Source organism: Rhamphochromis longiceps, linkage group LG11 (genome assembly GCF_057381845.1).
Source record: "Rhamphochromis longiceps isolate RC_006_pf linkage group LG11, R_longiceps_female_GT1.1, whole genome shotgun sequence".
Classification (NCBI taxonomy): Eukaryota; Metazoa; Chordata; class Actinopteri; order Cichliformes; family Cichlidae; genus Rhamphochromis; species Rhamphochromis longiceps.
In genome coordinates, this window is record NC_140567.1 from 14,947,334 (window position 1) to 14,968,906 (window position 21,573).

At 38.6% G+C, this 21,573-nt stretch overlaps 2 protein-coding genes and 1 pseudogene across 4 annotated transcripts; all 3 read left to right on the top strand.

Annotated features, from left to right (window-relative positions):
- Positions 1 to 2,481, top strand: LOC146658731 (fucolectin-4-like). 2 transcript variants are annotated; one of them, XM_085421735.1, is made up of 5 exons: positions 1 to 34; positions 329 to 352; positions 1,095 to 1,401; positions 1,809 to 1,957; positions 2,135 to 2,481. In XM_085421735.1, the coding sequence occupies exons 1-5, from the start codon at positions 1 to 3 to the stop codon at positions 2,479 to 2,481; spliced, it is 861 nt and encodes a 286-aa protein (XP_085277861.1). The 2 variants fall into 2 exon arrangements, with proteins under 2 accessions (XP_085277861.1, XP_085277862.1); XM_085421736.1 differs by having other exon boundaries at positions 1,119 to 1,401.
- Positions 2,482 to 6,751: 4,270 nt separating this feature from the next.
- Positions 6,752 to 10,773, top strand: LOC146658732 (fucolectin-2-like). 2 transcript variants are annotated; one of them, XM_085421738.1, is made up of 6 exons: positions 6,752 to 7,004; positions 7,299 to 7,322; positions 8,013 to 8,325; positions 8,733 to 8,880; position 9,896; positions 10,107 to 10,773. In XM_085421738.1, exons 1-6 carry the CDS (start codon positions 6,971 to 6,973, stop codon positions 10,448 to 10,450), a joined length of 864 nt encoding a protein of 287 aa, XP_085277864.1. In that variant the 5' UTR covers positions 6,752 to 6,970; the 3' UTR covers positions 10,451 to 10,773. The 2 variants fall into 2 exon arrangements, with proteins under 2 accessions (XP_085277864.1, XP_085277865.1); XM_085421739.1 differs by having other exon boundaries at positions 8,040 to 8,325.
- Positions 10,774 to 10,990: 217 nt separating this feature from the next.
- LOC146658733 (uncharacterized) lies at positions 10,991 to 16,237 on the top strand (annotated as a pseudogene).
- Positions 16,238 to 21,573: the final 5,336 nt, after the last annotated feature.

Here is a 21,573-nt window from a genome sequence, read left to right on the forward strand (position 1 = left end):
ATGCTGTGGAGTCTGTTGTTCATCACTTTGATTGGTAAGTGGATCATTTGATGTTCCTGCCTGGCACAGTGATGTTTCAATGATCGTTATAAAGAATGAAAAAGATCAAATATAACAGTTCAGTTTTACTGTGAGTTGATCCAAACTGCTCGATAAAGCAAAAGTCGTTTCATTTAGTTTAAAGAGGATTTGACTTTAGTAAAGCCAGTTTCATTTCTGAGTGTTGAAGGATGGTTTACATTCTGTGCTTTCTGCTGTATTACCAAACAACAATATCAGAGCTGGCAGTAATTCACTCATTCTTACATCGTTCTCTGAAACTTCACAGGAAGATCAACTCAACAGGATCCTGGTAAGAGTGCATTTCTAATCAGTTTCTTCAGGTTATATCAAAAGTATGATGGTGCTTCTGTTCTGACTATACTTATTTGTAAAGTATTTAATTTTATGCCTTTTAAATTATTTTTATATATTTTTTTCTCCCTTTATTTGTGCATCACAGTAGACGCCATATCTGTGGGAACATGTTCCATGTGGGGATTTTTTTTTTGGGACTGAAGCAATATTACAAATATCTGTATAAATGTATGATATAAATGTAAATTCATATTGAATTATGTTCTATGATACGTTATCACTGTGATTTAGAAATAAATGCTTTGATAAACATGCAGTCTTTGATGTGTGGGTGGGAGTGTAATATATTACAGGGTCATCCTTCAGGATGTTTTGAGAGTCCAATTATTCATATCATTAATTTTGATGATTTCTTTTTCACCAACTGCGTGAGAGAGAGAGAGAGAGAGAGAGAGAGAGAGAGAGAGAGAGAGAGAGTGAGTGAGTGAGTGAGTGAGTGAGTGAGTGAGTGAGTGAGTGAGTGAGTGAGTGTGTGTGTGTGTGTGTGTGTGTGTGTGTGTGTGTGTGCACGCTAAATATGTTTGCCACAAAAGATTTAGTCAGATCATGAAGTCATAATTCAGATTCATTATTTAGGAGTGAAAAGGAGATTTTGATAAAGAAACACTAGAACTCCTGGTCTGAAGTATTATTGCCACTGACATTGTTTGTTTTTTTATTTCCAACTTCACTTTCAGTTACATCATCAGGATGTAGTCCAGGATGGGAAACTATCAAACTGGATGACAAAGTGGCATTTCAGTCTTCAGTCTACACAGATTATTATGGTGTCAACTACTCTGCTGACAGAGCTTTGGATGGAAATTATTTGACAGGTTCCTTCACTGAATATGAAACCATCAGCTGGTGGACAGTTGACTTATTTGGTCTATATGAAATTTCCTGCATCAGCATTTACAACATGGGTCATTTCAAAGTTGTTCTAAGAGACGCGCACATCCTCATCGGGAACTCATCTGAGAGAAATGCTGCTGACACCACTGAGTAATACCTTCATCTTACTTTGAATCATTCTGTTCTCAGTCAGGCTCCAGCATGTCCAATGTTTTTAGATAATTTTATGAACATTTAAATGCATTTAAATCCAGTAATACAGTAACACAGATAACCCTGTATCAGTCCTATCAGATGAAATAGGAGGTCTAATATGGTGTGATGTGGTTTGGAGTAATAATCACGTATATGTGAAGAATATAAAAATCTTTATTTATTCTCATTTTCCTTTGTTGTTTATTTGTAGGTGTTTTCCTTCTTTCTAAAATGTTCTCAGACAGCAGCTCACATTTATTATCCAGCTGTTCGACTGTCTCCACTGTTTACAGCATGATTTAATCAAACAGAGCCAGAAACTCTTTCTGTACATCTGTCCAACCTTTTGTCTTTGTTTACAGGTGTGCAACAATCAACACAACTACTAGAGGAGAAAATAAAACATTTAACTGTGAAAATGGACCAAAGTGGGGGCGTTATGTAACTGTGTACAAAAACACATCTGGGTTTTTAATTCTGTTTGAGGTGACGATGAAAGGCATAAAAAAAGGTACAATAAAACATTCTTACCCACTAAGTTAACTGGTCAGTCAGTAGAGTCAATATAACTGTGTAAATGTTGACAGTAAGAATTATGTGCTTGAATCAACGCAGCATGTTAGACACTCAGAAACACTGTTTGGTTTGATGCTTCTAAGTTTCATGTTTTTGATGTTTTTCCTTTTAGAGCCCTTTAAACTGATTAAAGAGAACAAGACATGGGCAGACGCCCGGTACCACTGCAGAGAGGAACACATGGATCTGGTTTCCATCCTTGATAACGAGACCCAGGTCTGGGTTGGGTTGGAGGCTCAGAAGGCTGACACTCCCTTTGTCTGGCTGGGTCTTCAATACATCTGTGGCTTCGACTTCTGGATCTGGGTCAACGATCAGTGTGTATTTTTTGATCAGTGGGCTCCAGATGACACAAGAACAGCAGTCTGTGGCATGAACACTGCCATGAATACAAGTGGGAACCATTCGTGGTACAAGAAGTCTGTTTATGATAAATATAATTTCATCTGTGCAGTGTAAGAAGATCCATGGGTTGGTTTTGTTTATTCAGTTAGACAGGTGTCAGTAGTGGCTTGTTGGGTTCTAGCAAACTTTCCTCTAATAAATCAAAGGTGATGGGTTCAGGCTCAGTGTAGCAGGAAGATAAACAGTGGAGAAATTAACCAAAACTTCTCTATTAACACTCAGAAACATGTTATTATTATAAATTACTTTTGATTGTATTTCATGATACACTGATATGATGATTATATGACACTTAAAAAACTTAAGCATTTAGTGTTTTCTATAATTTTGAATTGACATATATATATATTATTTCCTTTAGTTGTAAATGGATCGTTGGCCTTTGAATTGTTTTACTCGCGTCTCTCATGTTTAAACCTGCTGAACAAATAAAACATAAACTGGAAAACAAATGTTTGTCAATTCAGTTTATTTTTGTTGGGATGTTTGTCAAGTTTACAGACATTCAGTGACTGTGTTTGTGTTTCAGATTGTCTCCTTTAAATTCACTAAATAACTCCATATATGATTTTTACACTGTAAAATGCTTGTTTCAGTTAAAATGGTCATTTGCACAAAAGTGTCTTTTTAATGTTTTCAAATGGAGACAGTTCAGTAACGACCACCACCTGATGACCCTTTTATTCAATCCATGAATTTGAACCAGTGATAATTATTCTGAATGAATCTGTATGAGCAGTGAAATTACGGCACTTACAGTGTTTTAATAATATAGCCTTCATTAAAGCCAAAGACACTGAGAAAAGGTTCCACACCCATGACTGTACTTTGAACTGATGTTACGTTGATATAATTAAAAAAGGCCTTAAGTTCCTGATATCTTTTAAAAGACAAAATGTGTTTTTGTGCAGGATTTTCCAACAGTTAACATCTGAGAATAAAAATAACTACATCAATATCACATTGACTGAAGTGCTCTCGAATTTTAAGTGTTGATGCTTGATCATCGCGGTAAAGAAAGTTTCTGGAATCTCCATTTTAAGGTCGCTAGCCTTGATCTAGCAATCCTGTGCCTCACTCAGAGTCACACACATCCGTTATTACAAATGTTTACCAGGATCCTGTAAAGTATCTTTGCTCTTCGTAGAGCTGCACTCTTCTGGACACAGATCTCAGATGTCATTCCTGGGATCTTCTGGAGCCACCTGCCCAGTTTAGGGGTCACTGCCCCGAGTGCTCTGATTACTACATGGACCACTGTTGCCTTCACCATTCACATCTTCTTAACCTCCTCTCTCAGCCCTTGTTGTTTTTCCAGCTTCTGGTATTCGTTATTCCTGATGCTGCTATTACTCGGTATAGTGGCTTGTCCATCACTAGTATGTCTGATGGTTTGCTATCACCAGTTTGTCCGTCTGTATCTGGAAGTCCCACAGGATCTTAGTCCGGTCATTCTCGACCACCCTTGGCGGTGTCTCCCATATTGACTTTGGGACTTCCAGGCCCGGCCTCTGAACTATGCCAGCCATTTGGTTATCATGTTCCATGTATGCCCTGCACGTTAGCATCTTGCACCTTCCTGCTATGTGGTGTTAAGGTTCAAATATTGAGGAAGGAGAGTACAAACCACCCATGGTCCAGAAGCTCTTGGTCAAACGATTGATTTTAATGAATACACACGTGTGGGAAGAACACTCTGTACGCAGACAGCAAGTGGTCTTCGACTTAATCAAAGCATGAACAGATATTTTATACCGTCAGGGCTTAAATTTACTGACGCCCCTTTAACGTCACAGATACATTTTATACATAGATCAAATCAAAACCACAATGACTTTTAACACAGTTCAAAAAACATTGTCTTCTATCTCCCTAACAGGTACATCCTGTCACTGCCGGATGCTCGCTTGTCATCTTGACACCTCAGCAGCAGTTCTGCGACAAACTGCTTTTTGCAACCCCAGCAAAACATAATTAAACTTTCCCCTATAAATGATTCTCTCTAACTGAGTGTGTGTGTGTGTGTCACGACCTCACATGCTCTCTGTGTCACCTCTTCACCTACTAACTGTCTGTGTCTCGTCCTCAAATGCTCTTTCTCAATTCACCTGTTGCACTTCTGACCTTTTACCAGAACAGAGGCTCATCCTTATGTGTTACAACCTAACTGAGACTATGTATATGTCCTCTACTAAATAAATGTTTTAATCAAGAACCTCTACTAAAACCTTAATATAAAATGACCTGATATAAGTGTTTTGTAAGCATGTATTGCAATTCCTTCTATGTTCTAGTTTTCCCTCAACATGTATCACCTGAACAGTCGCGCCAGTGAAGCTTCAAACCTTTAAAGAACCTGAACATCAACTCAAATAAGCACAGATATGCAATGTGTACAAAATAGTTATAACTGCACCTGAAATACAAGGTTAACATAATAACTGTATGCATAACATCTTAAGGCCTTCTTAAAGCTATCTGTTACATTGTTAAAGCCTCGTCTTAGCCTGCTGCTCAAAATAACTTTCACTTCTGCAAACTCTCTGCAAGCCTGTTTCCTGCCACTTAGTCTTTCTGAAAGACACACACACTGTTCAACCTCTGAATGCAATATAAACTCCAGATTATATTATTAATGCAATGGTAATGATGACAATTATTTAACAATAGCAGTAAAATAATTTCCCTACTCCACAGTGGTTCATAAAAGTCATTCCTTATTTTACTGCCCTCTGCCATGGCAAAGTGCAAGTCCAGCATTAAACTTCTGTGGTTCAGATTTATTAGTAGATGGAAAACTTTCTTCCATGTAAATAAATCTGTGTAGATGAATGGAATAGAAGACAGCTCTTATGCAATGGCCACCATGAAAGTCAGAGCATCTCATTCTAAAAGAAAAGAAGAAAATTATTCAAACAGTATCAAGGTGGGAAGAAATTTCACAAACTGACTTGTTGCAGTGGCGGTATCCTTTTACAGTAGCATGCTCGAATTCAGTGAGCTCTTTAGAATGACAAATTTTTTGACAAATGACAAAAAATGACAAATTGATTTAGAAGCAGTTCTGAGCTCAGGAGCTGCTTCATGTTTGAATCTCAGATCCTCATTTTATGCAGCAGCGCCACCTACTGCTCAAAGCATTGAACTACCAGATGAGGTTGAATATTGTCTCTTTGGTCTACACACCTCCATGTTCACTGAGCTGTGTGCTTTATCACTACTCTTTCACCCTCTTTTACACATGAACACAGTGACAGACCTGAGTCTGAAACCAAGTACCAATGAAAAGGAACTCTTGATTAAAATGACTTACAATATATATACCGGTATATATTTTTAAAAACAAGAACTTCACACTGTGATAATAAAACACGCCAGGACTTAAGCCTGATATGTAGATTCCTGTGCTTTTGCAGCAAAAACCATGATGCTGCTTTACTTTGAATATCCCAGCTGCTTCTCTGCTCCAATGACCAAATGTATTTAATGTGCACAAATCAAAGTGAGAACTGCACTTCAAGACTGTACATGATGGAATTCATGTTATTGGTGATGAATAGGACTCACCCTGCAGCAAAGGTGCAGAAGCTACAGGGGGCTGCAGTGACGTGCCCGCAGGCTGTGCTGGCAGCCAGCTGCGGCAGAGTGCCAGGCCCAGCCACCCAAGGTATGAGGGCCCCCTGCCTTCTGGTAGGGGCCCGACCGAGCCACGGGCGCCAGGCCCCGCCAAACAGCCACCGGGAGTGACCCAGTACATACCTAAGTGCCCAGCCCTGGACACCGAGAACCACCAACGCACCGATGCCCGAGGGCATCAACCACTGGTATGGAGTGTGGTGAGATCGGCCCCCACACCTGGGGGTAGCCTGACATAGACTTAGAGAAACAGGCTCACACAGACACAAACATGCATTCCTGCCCTCATGCACACATTTACAAATACTCAGCAGTGTGTGAAGCACTTTTCCATAAATAATTTCTGCATGAAACATGAAATCCAGACTAAATGCAGATGCAGAGCAGAAAGTAGACACAATGATGGACTTGTGAAGGTTTTTTCCCGGCAGCTTATTAATGAATGACCGATTGTTAATAATGTCTCTGTTTTTTTCTTTAAAGTAGACCAAATGTCCACCTGTTGAAATGTCACTTAATACCTTTTATTCACACAGCCTCCACTGGTGAAGTAAATTTCCTGCTATGCTAAGTTTCAAGTATTTGCATGTACTTGTATGCACACAGAATGTAGTTTGAACATGGTGATCATAACAGTCGTGGTATGTTCACATCTGCAAATCAGATGTAAAAGTCTGGGAATGCTTTGCCTACTGAACATAACAGCCTCACTCTGAGTGTAAACAGGAGAAATGAATATTTTCATGTTTTCTGCTGTGAGGGAAGTGACAGAAATACAAATCCAGCTCTGACTCAGAGAGGGGATCATATCAACATCAGTGTGTCTACAGAAAACTCCAGAGTGAGGGTAGAAGTCTTTTCTTTCTCTTATTAGAGGACACATTTGTGCAAAGAGTCTAAAGTAAAGATGCTGTGGAGTCTGTTGTTCATCACTTTGATTGGTAAGTGGATCATTTGATGTTCCTGCCTGGCACAGTGATGTTTCAATGATCGTTATAAAGAATGGAAAAGATCAAATATAACAGTTCAGTTTTACTGTGAGTTGATCCAAACTGCTCGATAAAGCAAAAGTCGTTTCATTTAGTTTAAAGAGGATTTGACTTTAGTAAAACCAGTTTCATTTCTGAGTGTTGAAGGATGGTTTACATTCTGTGCTTTCTGCTGTATTACCAAACAACAATATCAGAGCTGGCAGTAATTCACTCATTCTTACATCGTTCTCTGAAACTTCACAGGAAGATCAACTCAAAAGGATCCAGGTAAGAGTGCATTTCTAATCAGTTTCTTCAGGTTATATCAAAAGTATGATGGTACTTCTGTTCTGACTATACTTATTTGTAAAGTATTTAATTTTATGCCTTTTAAATTATTTTTATATTTTATTTTTCAATTCATTTATTTATTTATTGCATCACAGTAGACGTCATATCTGTGGGAACATGTTCCATGTGGGGATTTTCTGTTGGACTGAAGTGATTTTACAAACATCTGTATAAATATATGTTATAAATGTAAATTTATATTGAATTATGTTCTATGATATGTGATCAACGTGATTTAGAAATAAGTGCTTTGATAAACGTGCAGTCTTTGATATGTTTTGAGAGTCAAATTATTCATTTCATAAATTCTGATTAATTTTTATTCACTAACTGCAAAACTATTCAACATTTATAATGTAGTGAGGCTGCTTGGAAATAACCTGTGTGTGTGTGTGTGTGTGTGTGTGTGTGTGTGTGTGTGTGTGTGTGTGTGTGTGTGTGTGTGTGTGTGTGTGTGTGTGTGTGTGTGTGTGTAATATGTTTGCCACAAAAGATTTAGTCAGATCATGAAGTCATAATTCAGATTCATTATTTAGGAGTGAAAAGGAGATTTTTCCTAAAAAACACTAGAAGACCTGGTCTGAAGTATTATTGCCACTGACATTGTTTCTTTTCTTTTTTCTTACTTTACTTTACTTTCTGTTACACCATCAGGATGGGAAACTATCAAACTGGATGACAAAGTGGCATTTCAGTCTTCAGTCTACACAGATCAGCATGGTGTTTATTACACTGCTGACAGAGCTTTGGACGGAAATAAAGAAACATGTTCTAACACTGTAGAACAACAGCCCATCAGCTGGTGGACAGTTGACTTATTGGGTCTATATGAAATTTCCTGCATCAGCATTTACAACATAAATCAACACAATGTTGATCTAAGAGACGCGCACATCCTCATCAGGAACTCATCTGAGAGAAATGCTGCTGACACCACTGAGTAATACCTTCATCTTACTTTGAATCATTCTGTTCTCAGTCAGGCTCCAGCATGTCCAATGTTTTTAGATAATTTTATGAACATTTAAATGCATTTAAATCCAGTAATACAGTAACACAGATAACCCTGTATCAGTCCTATCAGATGAAATAGGAGGTCTAATATGGTGTGATGTGGTTTGGAGTAATAATCACGTATATGTGAAGAATATAAAAATCTTTATTTATTCTCATTTTCCTTTGTTGTTTATTTGTAGGTGTTTTCCTTCTTTCTAAAATGTTCTCAGACAGCAGCTCACATTTATTATCCAGCTGTTCGACTGTCTCCACTGTTTACAGCATGATTTAATCAAACAGAGCCAGAAACTCTTTCTGTACATCTGTCCAACCTTTTGTCTTTGTTTACAGGTGTGCAACAATCAACACAACTACTAGAGGAGAAAATAAAACATTTAACTGTGAAAATGGACCAAAGTGGGGGCGTTATGTAACTGTGTACAAAAACACACCTGGGCTTGTGATTCTGTGTGAGGTGACGATGAAAGGCATAAAAAAGGTACAATAAAACATTCTTACCCACTAAGTTAACTGGTCAGTCAGTAGAGTCGATATAAATGTGTAAATTAATTGATTGATTGATTGATTGATTGATTGATTGATTGATTGATTGATTGATTGATTGATTGATTGATTGATTGATTGATTGGTAATACTTTATTCATCCCGAGGGAAATTGGGTTAAGGCTGCCGACCTTTGCCAGCGCCATCTTACCCTCCCGACCATACACACATTACACAGCATCACATGGGGAAGTCAGGTCAGAGAGATATAACAATGGAAAATGCACAACATGAGGAAAGATGAGGAGAAAAAAGAACTCCCCCCAGGCTGAGGTCCAACAGCGAGATCAGTTTGAGAACAGAAAAAAACACCTCAGCACATGAGTGATCACATCTCACAACATAGAAGACATAAGCTTCAAAGGCATTTGGAGGGGGTGGGGGGTGAGTGCAGGTCTGTGTCAGTGTACATGCATGTGTGTGTGTGTGTGTGTGTGTGTGTGTGTGCGTGTGTGTTTTCTGTGTTCAGCCGAGAGAAAGTGTCCCTTCACCCGGTTAAGCAAAAGTCAACAATCTTCGATCAACGCGGATGGCCTTGAAGGAGGGACAAAGAGTTTTGACAACAATCCTGTTATCATGGAAGAATTTTTGTTGTTCCAGTCAGCTTCGACCTTGGCAGGCCTTCAGCTGGCACCAATCTTCTCAATTCCTGTTGTTCTTCTCCAAGATGTTATCCATTTTGCGTTCAAAACACAATCTGAGTACTCACAGCCTTGCCCATTGTCTATCATGTCGGGCAGCCTTATGGGATTTTGAACAGCTGTAGCCGCTTCTTTTACTTCGATAAGCCAGGTCCAATCAGCCAGAACTCTGTTATCGTGGTTCCGAATTGGTAGATGTCATTCAATGTCCTCCATCGAGAGTGTCGCCAGACACACGACGCAACCGACCATCGAGTATCCTGCAGCAAACGTCTCCGCAGGACAATCGGGCTCTCCCAAGCCCAGCAGGGTATCAATTCCATTACGGGACCAGTTGATCAAGCGCATAATTCTTTAGGTTTTAGAGAACAAGACTGAGAAACTCTTTGAGGGTTAAAGAATAAGCGAGAATAAGTAAGAAGAATTATGTGCTTAGATTAACGCAGCATGTTAGACACTCAGAAACACTGTTTGGTTTTGATGCTTCTAAGTTTCATTTTCTTGATGTTTTTCCTTTTAGAGCCCTTTAAACTGATTAAAGAGAACAAGACATGGGCAGACGCCCTGTACCACTGCAGAGAGGAACACATGGATCTGGTTTCCATCCTTGATAACGAGACCCAGGTCTGGGTTGGGTTGGAGGCTCAGAAGGCTGACACTCCCTTTGTCTGGCTGGGTCTTCACTACAGCTGCACCCTGGACCTCTGGTTCTGGGCTGATGATCATTGTGTAGGTTTTGATCAGTGGGCTGACAAGACAAGAACAGCAGACTGTAGCATAAGTGGTGCTATGAATACAAGTGGGAACCATTTGTGGTACAAGAAGTCTGTTTATGATAAATATAATTTCATCTGTGCAGTGTAAGAAGATCCATGGGTTGGTTTTGTTTATTCAGTTAGACAGGTGTCAGTAGTGGCTTGTTGGGTTGCAGCAAACTTTCCTCTAATAAATCAAAGGTGATGGGTTCAGGCTCAGTGTAGCAGGAAGATAAACAGTGGAGAAATTAAGCAGAACTTTCGTATTATAAACATGTTATTGTTTATTTTTAACAATCTTCTACAGCCTACTTAACTGTTGTCATTGCCACCTTTTTGTGTCTGAACTTACATTCAGTACAAACTCCTGTTGAATTTACTTTGATATGATAGCTATGTGAAACTAAAATGTTCAGAGTCTAGGTATTTCTCACAAATCTTTAAATTATAAAACATATATTATTTTGAACTTATATATTCTTTCATTAAAACATGATTTCCTCGTGTCTGTCATGTGTGAACCTGCTTTAAAAATAAAACTGTAAATGGAGTACAAATGTTTGTCAGTTTAGTTTTCACGCCTCACTATGTCAATACCTGGTGGATTTGTGGTGTGGACACTTAACTTAGTGAACACTGTAACTCAAGAATGAGGTGATGTTTGATTTTTGAGATATGCCACAGCTGCATCTCCTAAGAGGAAGCTCGAGGGGAAGCTCAGGCAGCCACCAGTGTGGTGTGATGTTTCTATCAAGGTTATTCAATGACTCCATCTGTGTTTCAGATCGTCTCCTTTAAACACACTGTATAATTCTACATATGTCTTGTGCACAGCAAGACAACACATAATAATAATAATCATAATCATAATAATGGCTCCGTAAAAGGCTTCGGATAGTAGTTGAAATGTCTTCATAGTTTTTATATGGAGAGAAATTTCTTTTTAAAAAGGCTTACAGATGTAAGTTTATGGTCATGAGAATTTGCATAATCATGATGAAGTAACTGACCTCCCAGCCCATTGTTCCTTCAGTGGGCTGGTTTCAGTCATTATGCAAATGTACTGTTTATAAGATTGGGGAAACCTGCAGCTGATACTGAGGAAGTCTCTTGGATGAGTGATGAAACGCTACGTCCAGATGAACAGAATCAACCTTTGGGGAATAATAAATATTATAATTATAATAATAATAACAACAATTATCATTATTATTATTATTATGTTGATGTTTAACCATAGAGGAAGCTGAGTATCTGTGGAGATATGTACTTCTCTGGCAGTGACTGACTGAGCAGCATCCTCTAACAGCTTTGTGCTGTGTGGTAAAGTTGTTCCTCTCTGCAGTGGTTTTGTCACAGTGCTGCTTTGGATACTGAAGATTCTCTGGAGAAGCAGAAAGTTTACAAGTTCAGAGGTGAGCTGGCTGTGAGACAAGGAAACTATCAGGTACTGTCACTCATTCAATTTAGTCTGTGCTCTCTTACATCAAACACTTCATGAAAAAACATCCAACTTAGTTTCAGTGAGACGTGGAGGTCTTTCGTAACTGGTATTTTTTTAGCTGACAAACAAGTGTCCATTCATGACCATCAATTTACATTTTTATCAGCAGCATCAGTATTTGAATATTTCCACAAGGCTTGAACCTAGTTTTCTTATTTCCATGTTTCCTACCCAACAAGTCGTCTCATTAAAAAGGGGATTTTTGTGGTTCCATTTCACGCAGCCAAAAGTGCACAGATGTAGTAAGCAGTGTATTTATTGACAATTTGTTTTTGCCTTTATTTTGTCATTTAATTCGTCTTCAAGACCCAATAAAGTCTTACTTGTTATCATCCATCGTCCACCTGGGCCTTACACTGAGTTTCTGTCTGATTTCTCAGACTTTTTATCTGGTTTATTGATCAGCTCAGATAAAATAATTATTGTGGGTGATTTTAATATTCATGTAGATGCTAAAAATGACAGCCTCAACATGGCATTTAATCCATTATTAGACTCAATTGGCTTCTGTCAAAATGTAAAAGAACCCACCAGACACTTCGATCCATACTCCAATATATTGTAATCATGCATTTCCACCCTCATGTTTAGACGCCTCTTTTGAGGTCTGGACACAGAAAGGTATTATTACTCTCAAAGACTTATATATTGACAGGCAGTTTGCATCATTTACTCAGTTGCAGAACAAGTTCTCTCTCCCTGCGTCACATTTTTTTTATTATTTACAGATAGGAATCTATGCTCGTCAGAGTATTTCCATCTCTTCCGGAAGAGGGGTCAATTTTTACACTCCTTCTGAGCTCCCCGGATTCTAAAAAGTTGGTTTCTGGTTTTGTGAAAGCCTTTTCTAAGTATTTAAATTTTAAATCTGACTTTTTGAAGATGGCATGGGAGGAAGAGCTTGGTTTGCTGATTGGAGATGAGGTGTGGGAGAGGAGTCTGTGTAGGATCCATTCTTGCTCTATAAATGCAAGGCATCAGTTAATTCAATTTAAAGTGCTTCACAGACTTCATTATTCAAAAATTAAACTGCACAGGATTTTCCCTTCTATCAGTCCGATATGCGATCGTTGTAAACTTGGAGATGGCTCTCTCACTCATTTATTTTGGACTTGTCCCAAATTGCATAACTATTGGTTGGACATTTTTAAATGTTTTTCTGGTATCTATAATTGCACATTAGAGCCGGACCCAATAATTGCATTGTTTGGATCTTCCTCTTCCCTTTTACACCTCAGCTCTGCTGCACAAACTACAGTTTTGTTCGGAATGGTAATTGCTAAGAAAATTATCTTGACTCTCTGGAAGTCTGATATTGTACCTCAATTCAAAATGTGGCTAACAGAACTGACTGCTCTACTACATATGGAGAGAATTAGGTACACATTAGCGGACAAACTTAGTAAGTTCTTTGATGTGTGGCAGCCATTTTTAGACCATGTATTAAAACAAAGTTCTGTTTGATCGATCACCAATAACTCGGCCTACCACCTTAGCGTTTTATTTCTGTTTATTCCCAGTGTTGAAGTAGTATTTTTGTCGATGCAGTGTAATCTTCTGTCTTCTTTGTGTGTTTTAGCCCTTGCTGTTGTGTTGTCTGTTGTTGTTGTTTTTTGTTTGTTTTTTTGTCTCTTTTTTTTCTCTCTTATATCAAAAAATCTCAATAAACATAATAAAATTTTTTTTAAAAAATGTAAAAGAACCCACCCACCACTTTAATCACACTCTAGATCTTGTTTTAACATATGGCATAGAAACTGAACATTTAACAGTGTTTCCTGAAAACCCTCTCCTGTCTGATCATTTCCTGATAACATTTACATTTACAATAATTGATTACACAGCGGTGGAGAGTAGACTTCATCACAGTAGATGTCTTTCTGAAAGCGCTGTAACTAAGTTTAAGAATATAATCCTCCCACTGTGAGCAGCTTCAATGCCCTGTACCAACACAGAGCAGAGCAGCTACCTGAACGCTGCTCCAACAGAGGTCGATTATCTTGTTAATAATTTTACCTCCTCACTGTGTACGACTCTGGATACTGTAGCTCCTGTGAAAACTAAGGTCTCTAATCAGAAGTACCTGACTCCGTGGTATAATTCTCAGATGACACTAAAGCAGATGACTCGTAAGCTGGAGAGGAAATGGCGTGTCACATATTTAGAGGATCATAATTTAGCCTGGAGAAATAGTTTGTTGCTTTATAAGAAAGCCCCCCGCAAAGCCAGAACATCTTACTATTCATCACTGATTGAAGAAAATAAGAACGACCACAGGTTTCTCTTCAGCACTGTAGCCAGGCTGACAAAAAGTCAGAGCTCTTTTGAGCCAACCATCCCTTTAACGTTAACTAGTAATGACTTCATGAACTTCTTCACAAATAAAATTTTAATCATTAGAGAAAAAATTACCAATAATCATCCCACAGATGTAATATTATCTACAGCTACTCTTAGTACCATTGATGTTAAGTTAGACTCTTTTTCTCTAATTGATCTTTCTGAGTTAACTTCACTAATTACTTCCTCCAAACCATCAACGTGTCTTTTAGACCCCATTCCTACAAAACTGCTCAAAGAAGTCCTGCCATTAATTAATGCTTCAATCTTAAATATGATCAACCTATCTCTAAAAATCGGCTATGTACCACAGGCCTTAAAGGTGGCTGTAGTTAAACCTTTACTTAAAAAGCCATCTCTAGACCCAGCAGTCTTAGCTAATTATAGGCCAATCTCCAACCTTCCTTTCATTTCAAAAAATCCTTGAAAGAGTGGTTGTCAAACAGCTAACAGATCATCTGCAGAGGAATGGTTTATTTGAAGAGTTTCAGTCAGGTTTCAGAGCTCATCACAGCACAGAAACAGCTTTAGTGACGGTTACAAATGATCTTCTTATGGCCTCTGACAGTGGACTCATCTCTGTGCTTGTCCTGCTAGACCTTAGTGCAGCGTTTGATACTGTTGAGCATGCTGTAGGTATTACAGGTACTGCACTGCAGTGGTTTGTATCATATCTATCTAATAGACTCCAATTTGTGCATGTAAATGGAGAGTCCTCTTCACACACTGAGGTTAATTATGGAGTTCCACAGGGTTCAGTGCTAGGACCAATTCTGTTTACATTATACATGCTTCCCTTAGGCAGTATCATTAGAAGACATAGCATACTACATAGCATACAGACATAGCTGTCAGACTGTACAATCAGAACTGCTCCCAACAAACATAGATGTTTACATCTGCGCTGTAACTGCAATAAGTTAATCAACCAATTCGCACTACAACCTGGTTTGCCTCTTATCTGTAGTTATTTTTCTTTAATGCAATAACTGTACAGTACTCTGTTTATAGTAACCATTGTCCTTAATGTAAATATGTAAGAAAAATTGTGTATGTTTCTGTTCTGTGTCCTGTGTACTGTTTGTTTGTATATGTGTCTTTCTGGCTTCTGTTACAACCAAATTTCCCCTTGTGGGACAATTAAAGGATTATTCTATTCTATTCTATTCTATTCTATTCTATTCTATTCTATTCTATTCTATTCTATTCTATTCTATTCTATTCTTCTATACATTTTCACTGCTATGCAGATGACACTCAACTCTATCTATCTATGCAGGAATGTCTTAAAGACATAAAGACCTGGATGGTCGCTAACTTTCTGCCTCCTAATTCAGATAAAACTGAGGTTATTGTACTTGCCCCTGAAAATCTTAGAAATATGGTATCTAACCAGATTCTTACTCTGGATGGCATTACCTTGGCCTCCAGTAACGCTGTGAGGAACCTTGGAGTCATTTTTGACCAAGACATGTCCTTCAACGCACATATTAAACAAATATGTAAGACTGCGTTCTTCCATTTGCGCAACATCTCTAAAATTAGAAATATCCTGTCTCAGAGTGACGCTGAAAAACTAGTTCATGCATTTATTACTTCCAGGCTAGACTACTGTAATTCATTATTATCAGGATGTTCTAAAAACTCCCTGAAAAGCCTTCAATATTCCAAAATGCTGCAGCAAGAGTGCTGACAGGGACTAGAAAGAGAGAGCATATTTCTCCTGTTTTGGCTTCCCTTCATTGGCTTCCTGTTAAATCCAGAATTGAATTCAAAATCCTGCTCCTCACATACAAGGTCTTGAATAATCAGGCCCCATCTTATCTTAATGACCTTGTAGTGCCATATCACCCTATTAGAACACTTCGCTCTCGCTCTGCAGGCCTACTTGTTGTTCCTAGAGTATTTAAAAGTAGAATGCGAGGCAGAGCCTTCAGTTTTCAGGCCCCTCTTCTGTGGAACCAGCTTCCAGTTTGGATTCAGGAGACAGACACTATCTCTACTTTCAAGATTAGGCTTAAAACTTTCCTTTTTGCTAAAGCATATAGTTAGGGCTGGACCAGGTGACCCTGAATCCTCCCTTAGTTATGCTACAATAGACGTAGGCTGCCGGGGGATTCCCATGATGCATTGAGTTTTTCCTTTCCAGTCACCTTTCTCACTCACTATGTGTTAACAGACCTCTCTGCATTGAATCATATCTGTTATTAACCTCTGTCTCTCTTCCACAGCATGTCTTTATCCTGTGTTCCTTCTCTCACCCCAACCGGTCGCAGCAGATGGCCCCGCCCCTCCCTGATCCTGGTTCTGCTGGAGGTTTCTTCCTGTTAAAAGGGAGTTTTTCCTTCCCACTGTTGCCAAAGTGCTTGCTCATAAGGGGTCATATGATTGTTGGGTTTTTCTCTGTATCTATTATTGTACGATCTACTGTACAATATAAAGCGCCTTGAGGCGACTGCTGTTGTAATTTGGTGCTATATAAATAAAACTGAATTTAATTGAATAAAGTTAAATGTTAAGACTTTTTGTATTTTGTTCTAAATACAGAAGATGGAACAGGCAGACGGAATGACAAAAAATAAAAAATAAAATAATACTGAAAAAATTACTTGGTACACATGAGAGTCAAGAGTAGTTTTATTTTTTTATTAGCATGTTAAATGAACTCTGTTGTACTTTTATTCAGCAGGTTATCAAAAATATAACATTTTCCCATTGTTGTATTTCATCAGGACAAGATACAGCATGTAACCTTTGTATTTACATTCTGTATGTCACATGTTAATAGTAAACTTTCCACGGGGACATCCCATGATATACTGAGCCTTTCTTCTTCACTCTCTGTGTGTTCATAAACCTCTACTGCATATGAAAAATTATTAAAATCTCTCGTATGTTTGCCTTTTATTATGTTTTTGTTATGGTCCTGGGTCTGTTTACAGAGCGGTTTTTAGATTTTTGGACTTTTGAGTTTGTTTTCTTTAAATCTAGACAATTTAAAAATGTCTTAGGGTTTATATTATTTCATATAAATCTTCCTCTTTGTGTAATCAGACTTGTTCTTGGTCCCTAGATTTTCTCGTCTGGACTTGCCGAGAATGCGAGTATGAACTCGCATACTCGACAATTGAGAAAGGCTCAATAAGTCATATATGGAAGCAACAGAGAACAATAAAGCATGTGTAATGGTTTCTTGTTCAAGACATTCTTGTAGAGAATAGCAATGGGTTTTGACAGTTTTGTTTTCACATGGTTTATATTAGACTTCCAGCTAAGTTTATCATCAATTATCACTCCAAGAAGTTTATTTTCGTACACTCTTTCAATTTCAATTCCATTAACCCTGATTTTAGATAAATTTTTCATTTATCTAGTGCCAAAAATAATACATTTTTTTTTGTTTAAATTTAACGATAACTTATTTATATCAAATCAGTTTTTCAATATATTTAACTCCTTTTGAACTGTAGTCAGAAGCTGTTCTAGGTTTTTACCTGAGCAATAAAGAATGGTATCATCAGCAAACAATACACATTTTAACGGTTTGGAAACATTACATATATAATTTAGATTTGGGTATGATCCGTTTCCTCCTCTTTTATCAAGTATTCATCAGTGATGTTCCTGATAGCTGTTCACTCTCACACTCACACCAATGGCCCATTTCGAATCACCAGTTAACCTAACCCTGTTAAATGCATGTGTTTGACTTCAGGAGGAAGCCAGACTACCCTGGAGAGATCCCACGCAAACACAGAGAGAACATGCAAACACCTCAGCCAGATGGTGGAGCTTTTCTCCAGTCTTACCATTTATTTTTACATATTCAGCTGTGCTCCCACCCGTTTCCTCTTCCTTCTTTACCTTGGGTGTGTTCAAATGTAAATGGTAAATGGTCTGTATTTATATAGCGCTTTACTAGTCCCTAAGGACCCCAAAGCGCTTTACATATCCAGTCATCCACCCATTCACACACTGGTGATGGCAAGCTACATTGTAGCCACAGCCACCCTGGGGCGCACTGACAGAGGTGAGGCTGCCGGACACTAGTGCCACCGGGCCCTCTGACCACCACCAGTAGGCAACGGGTGAAGTGTCTTGCCCAAGGACACAACGACCGAGACTGTCCAAGCCAGGGATCGAACCGGCAACCTTCCGATTGCAAGGCAAACTCCCAACTCTTGAGCCACGATCGCCCCTATCTTTTTTTTCCTATCTTTTTTTTTCCCAACCTCTTTTTTGCTTAACCTTGATGATGTTTTTATCAAGGTCAGAATCAAAGGTTGGTGGGAGAAGTGATAAGGAGCTAGAAAAAGAAAAGCCGTGCATTTATTAGAACAATCTTACTCTAGCATCTTTAATAGTGTGGTGCCGGATGTCCACCATGTTAAAACTATAATGTGCAGAATGCAGACTACAAAATTTGCGTCTTAGTTTACTAAACTGTGTTTTAACAGTTTTTTTTATACAGGTTATGTAAATGAGAACAGGAAAAGAGAAAGAGAATAGTTAAATGAGTCACACAGAAGCGAATTCAAAAATCTGTGGCGCATAATTTACTTTGCAAATTGCACAAAATCTAACTCCAAATAAAATCCAGTCTTCTGTCTGTAGCGGCTGTGATAGTTGTTTTTTTAGAAGTTTGTAGTTTTAGGAGGGGAAGATTTTATCAATGTAGTGATCAAATGTGCTAGTTTCTAATTACTGCTCATTGCTGGTAGAGTTTATGACTCTTAGATGCAGATCTTTTTATCTACCTCGGGAATTCACCGCTGTGCTCATCACAGCAGTGTACATCCCACCCAGCGCTAATACTACAGAGGTGCTCTGAATGTGTGAGCTGTACGGGCGATCAGTGAGCTCCAGAACTAACACCCCGATGGACTGTTGATTATTGCCGAAGATTTCAGTCACACAAATCTCAAGTCAGTGCTTCCGAAATTTAGAAGTTTGTAGTTTTAGGAGGGGAAGATGTTACCACTGTAGTAGTCAATACACGCCAAGGCCTTTATCCTACTCATACAAACTTCCAGTCCAAAGATCTTACAGGAATGAGCCCAGAATAAACAGAACAAGGGGTCAATATGAGGAAGGATATATCCAAAAAAAATAAGGTTTGGAATAAAATTAGAACATCACAATAAAAGGTCACTAACGACCCACGGTGCACCTTTAGTGGTGCAATCCACCACTAGTATGTCTGGTTGGTTAGCCATCACCAGTTTGTCCGTCTGTGTCTGGAAGTCCCACAGGATCTTAGTTCGGTCATTCTCGAGCACCCTTGGGGATGTCTCCCATTTTGACTTTGGGACTTCCAGGCCATACTAGGCACAAATCTTGGTTCATAACAGTCATTCCTTATTTTACTGCCCTCTGCCATGGCAAAGACTAGAGATAATATTTTAACACGTAATAAGAAGAGATGAGTAAATAGTGAGAGTCAGTCAGGGTGTTTGTTGGGTCTGTGTTTCCACAAACCCCGCCAATTCTAGAGACTTATTCATCATGAAGAAAACAAGACAGTCGATTGATCGATTATTTGCGCAAGGGAGGCCTCGTCTGTGTCCACCACGAAAATGACCCCCAGATCTGATCTGGTGTGTGTGTGTGTGTGTGTGTGTGTGTGTGTGTGTGTGTGTGTGTGTGTGTGTGTGTGTGTGTGTGTGTGTGTGTGTGTGTGTGTGTGTCAGACCTCCTGCTGACCAAAGGGTCGTAAACCCAGGAAAGAAACAGATCTTTCAGATAGGATGTATCTGCAATAAAACCTCCCCCAGCACAGAGTGGTTGGAGAGGTGGTAAGGATCAAAGGAATGGCTTTGATCCTACTGCTTGAACTAAGACTGTACAAATTTAAGAAACACAATGGCAACATTCAACAATTAGACTTAACAGTGCTAGTGTAAATCAGTGGTATGTGTAGCTGTGGAAAAGATGAAGAAATACATACTGAATACTAAATGAATACTTACTACATACTAAATGAATAATACTCACATTACTGCTGTTTCTGCAACACTACACCAGCCTCCTTTCCACTGAGGCATGGCTAGCATATTCAGTCTCCCCTGAATCACTGTGTTTCTTAGAAATGTCCTCATTTGCTCTAAGGCTCAACTTCTGCTCTAGTCATGGGTGTGGTGATGGGATCATTGGGAGAGTGACAGTCTCTGAAAAGACTTCCCCTGGGTTGTTCAGCTGGAGCAGGTCTACAGAACCACAGCAGGCTCTGAACACTTCCTCGGTGTAGATGAGGCAAAGCTTGGTCTTTAGTTTGCCTCCACTGAGGACAGGTTAGACTTTCAAGGTGTTGCTTTAATATTTAAAATGACCAACCAGCAGATATTCTTTCTAAAATGGAAGAACCAGTTACTGTGATTTGAATGAATTGTGACCAGTGTTTTAAGTTTTTAATATCACAACAACAGCATGAAGAAATTTCAAATCTGAGGTCATTTTCACAGCCTGCGCTGCCATCTTCAGGACAAAAAGTGCAAAACATTTTTGAATGTCTTTTGAATAAAATATGAAATATTTAGAAACCAAATGCTCAAAGAGACACATTGCAGATATATTTGATTTGATAACTTTCCATTTTTACTCCCTGGATTTTTGTTTTTTTTAAGCAAACTTCAGTTCTCTCAGTGAAAGTCCAGCATCAAACTTGTATGGTTTAGATTTATTACTGGATGGAAAACTTACAATCATATAACATATTTTGGTTAGATGACTGGAATAAAAGACAGCTCTTATGCAATAGCAAACATGAAAATCAGAGCACCTCATTCTAAAAGAAAATGAAAATAAAAATACTCAAATACTATCTAGATGGGAAGAAATTTCACAAACTGACTCATTGCAGTGGCGGTATCCTTTTACAGTACCATACTCCAATTCAGTGAGCTCTTTAGAGCGTCATGTTTTTGTAAAGACAAACTACAAAGCTGAGTGTTACACATCCATGACCAAGGGGGGCTCATATACGTTTCCCCCCAGCAAAAAATACTTCAGCAACCAGTGGTGCTATATACTCTGAACTTGTACTGTACTTCCTACTACTACCAGCCTAACTATTTCTATTAATCTTCCTGCTACTAATAATAATATAGTGATTATAACAATAACTGAAGCTCAAATATAGCAAAAATGATTTTCATGGTTTTATGTGATGGCCAGTTATCAACCTGCATAATAAATATTTTTAGACATGGACACATGCAGGTATTAAAATGTAAGTCTACTAATATATGCTGTGCTATTGTAGATAAACTTGTTAGTCTGTAGTGGACCTCTTATCACTTCTGAAGGCTGATTCATGTGTTAAAACGGATCTAGAAGTAGCTCTGAGCTCAGGAGCTGCTCAGGTCCTTATTTTATGCAGCAGCGCCACC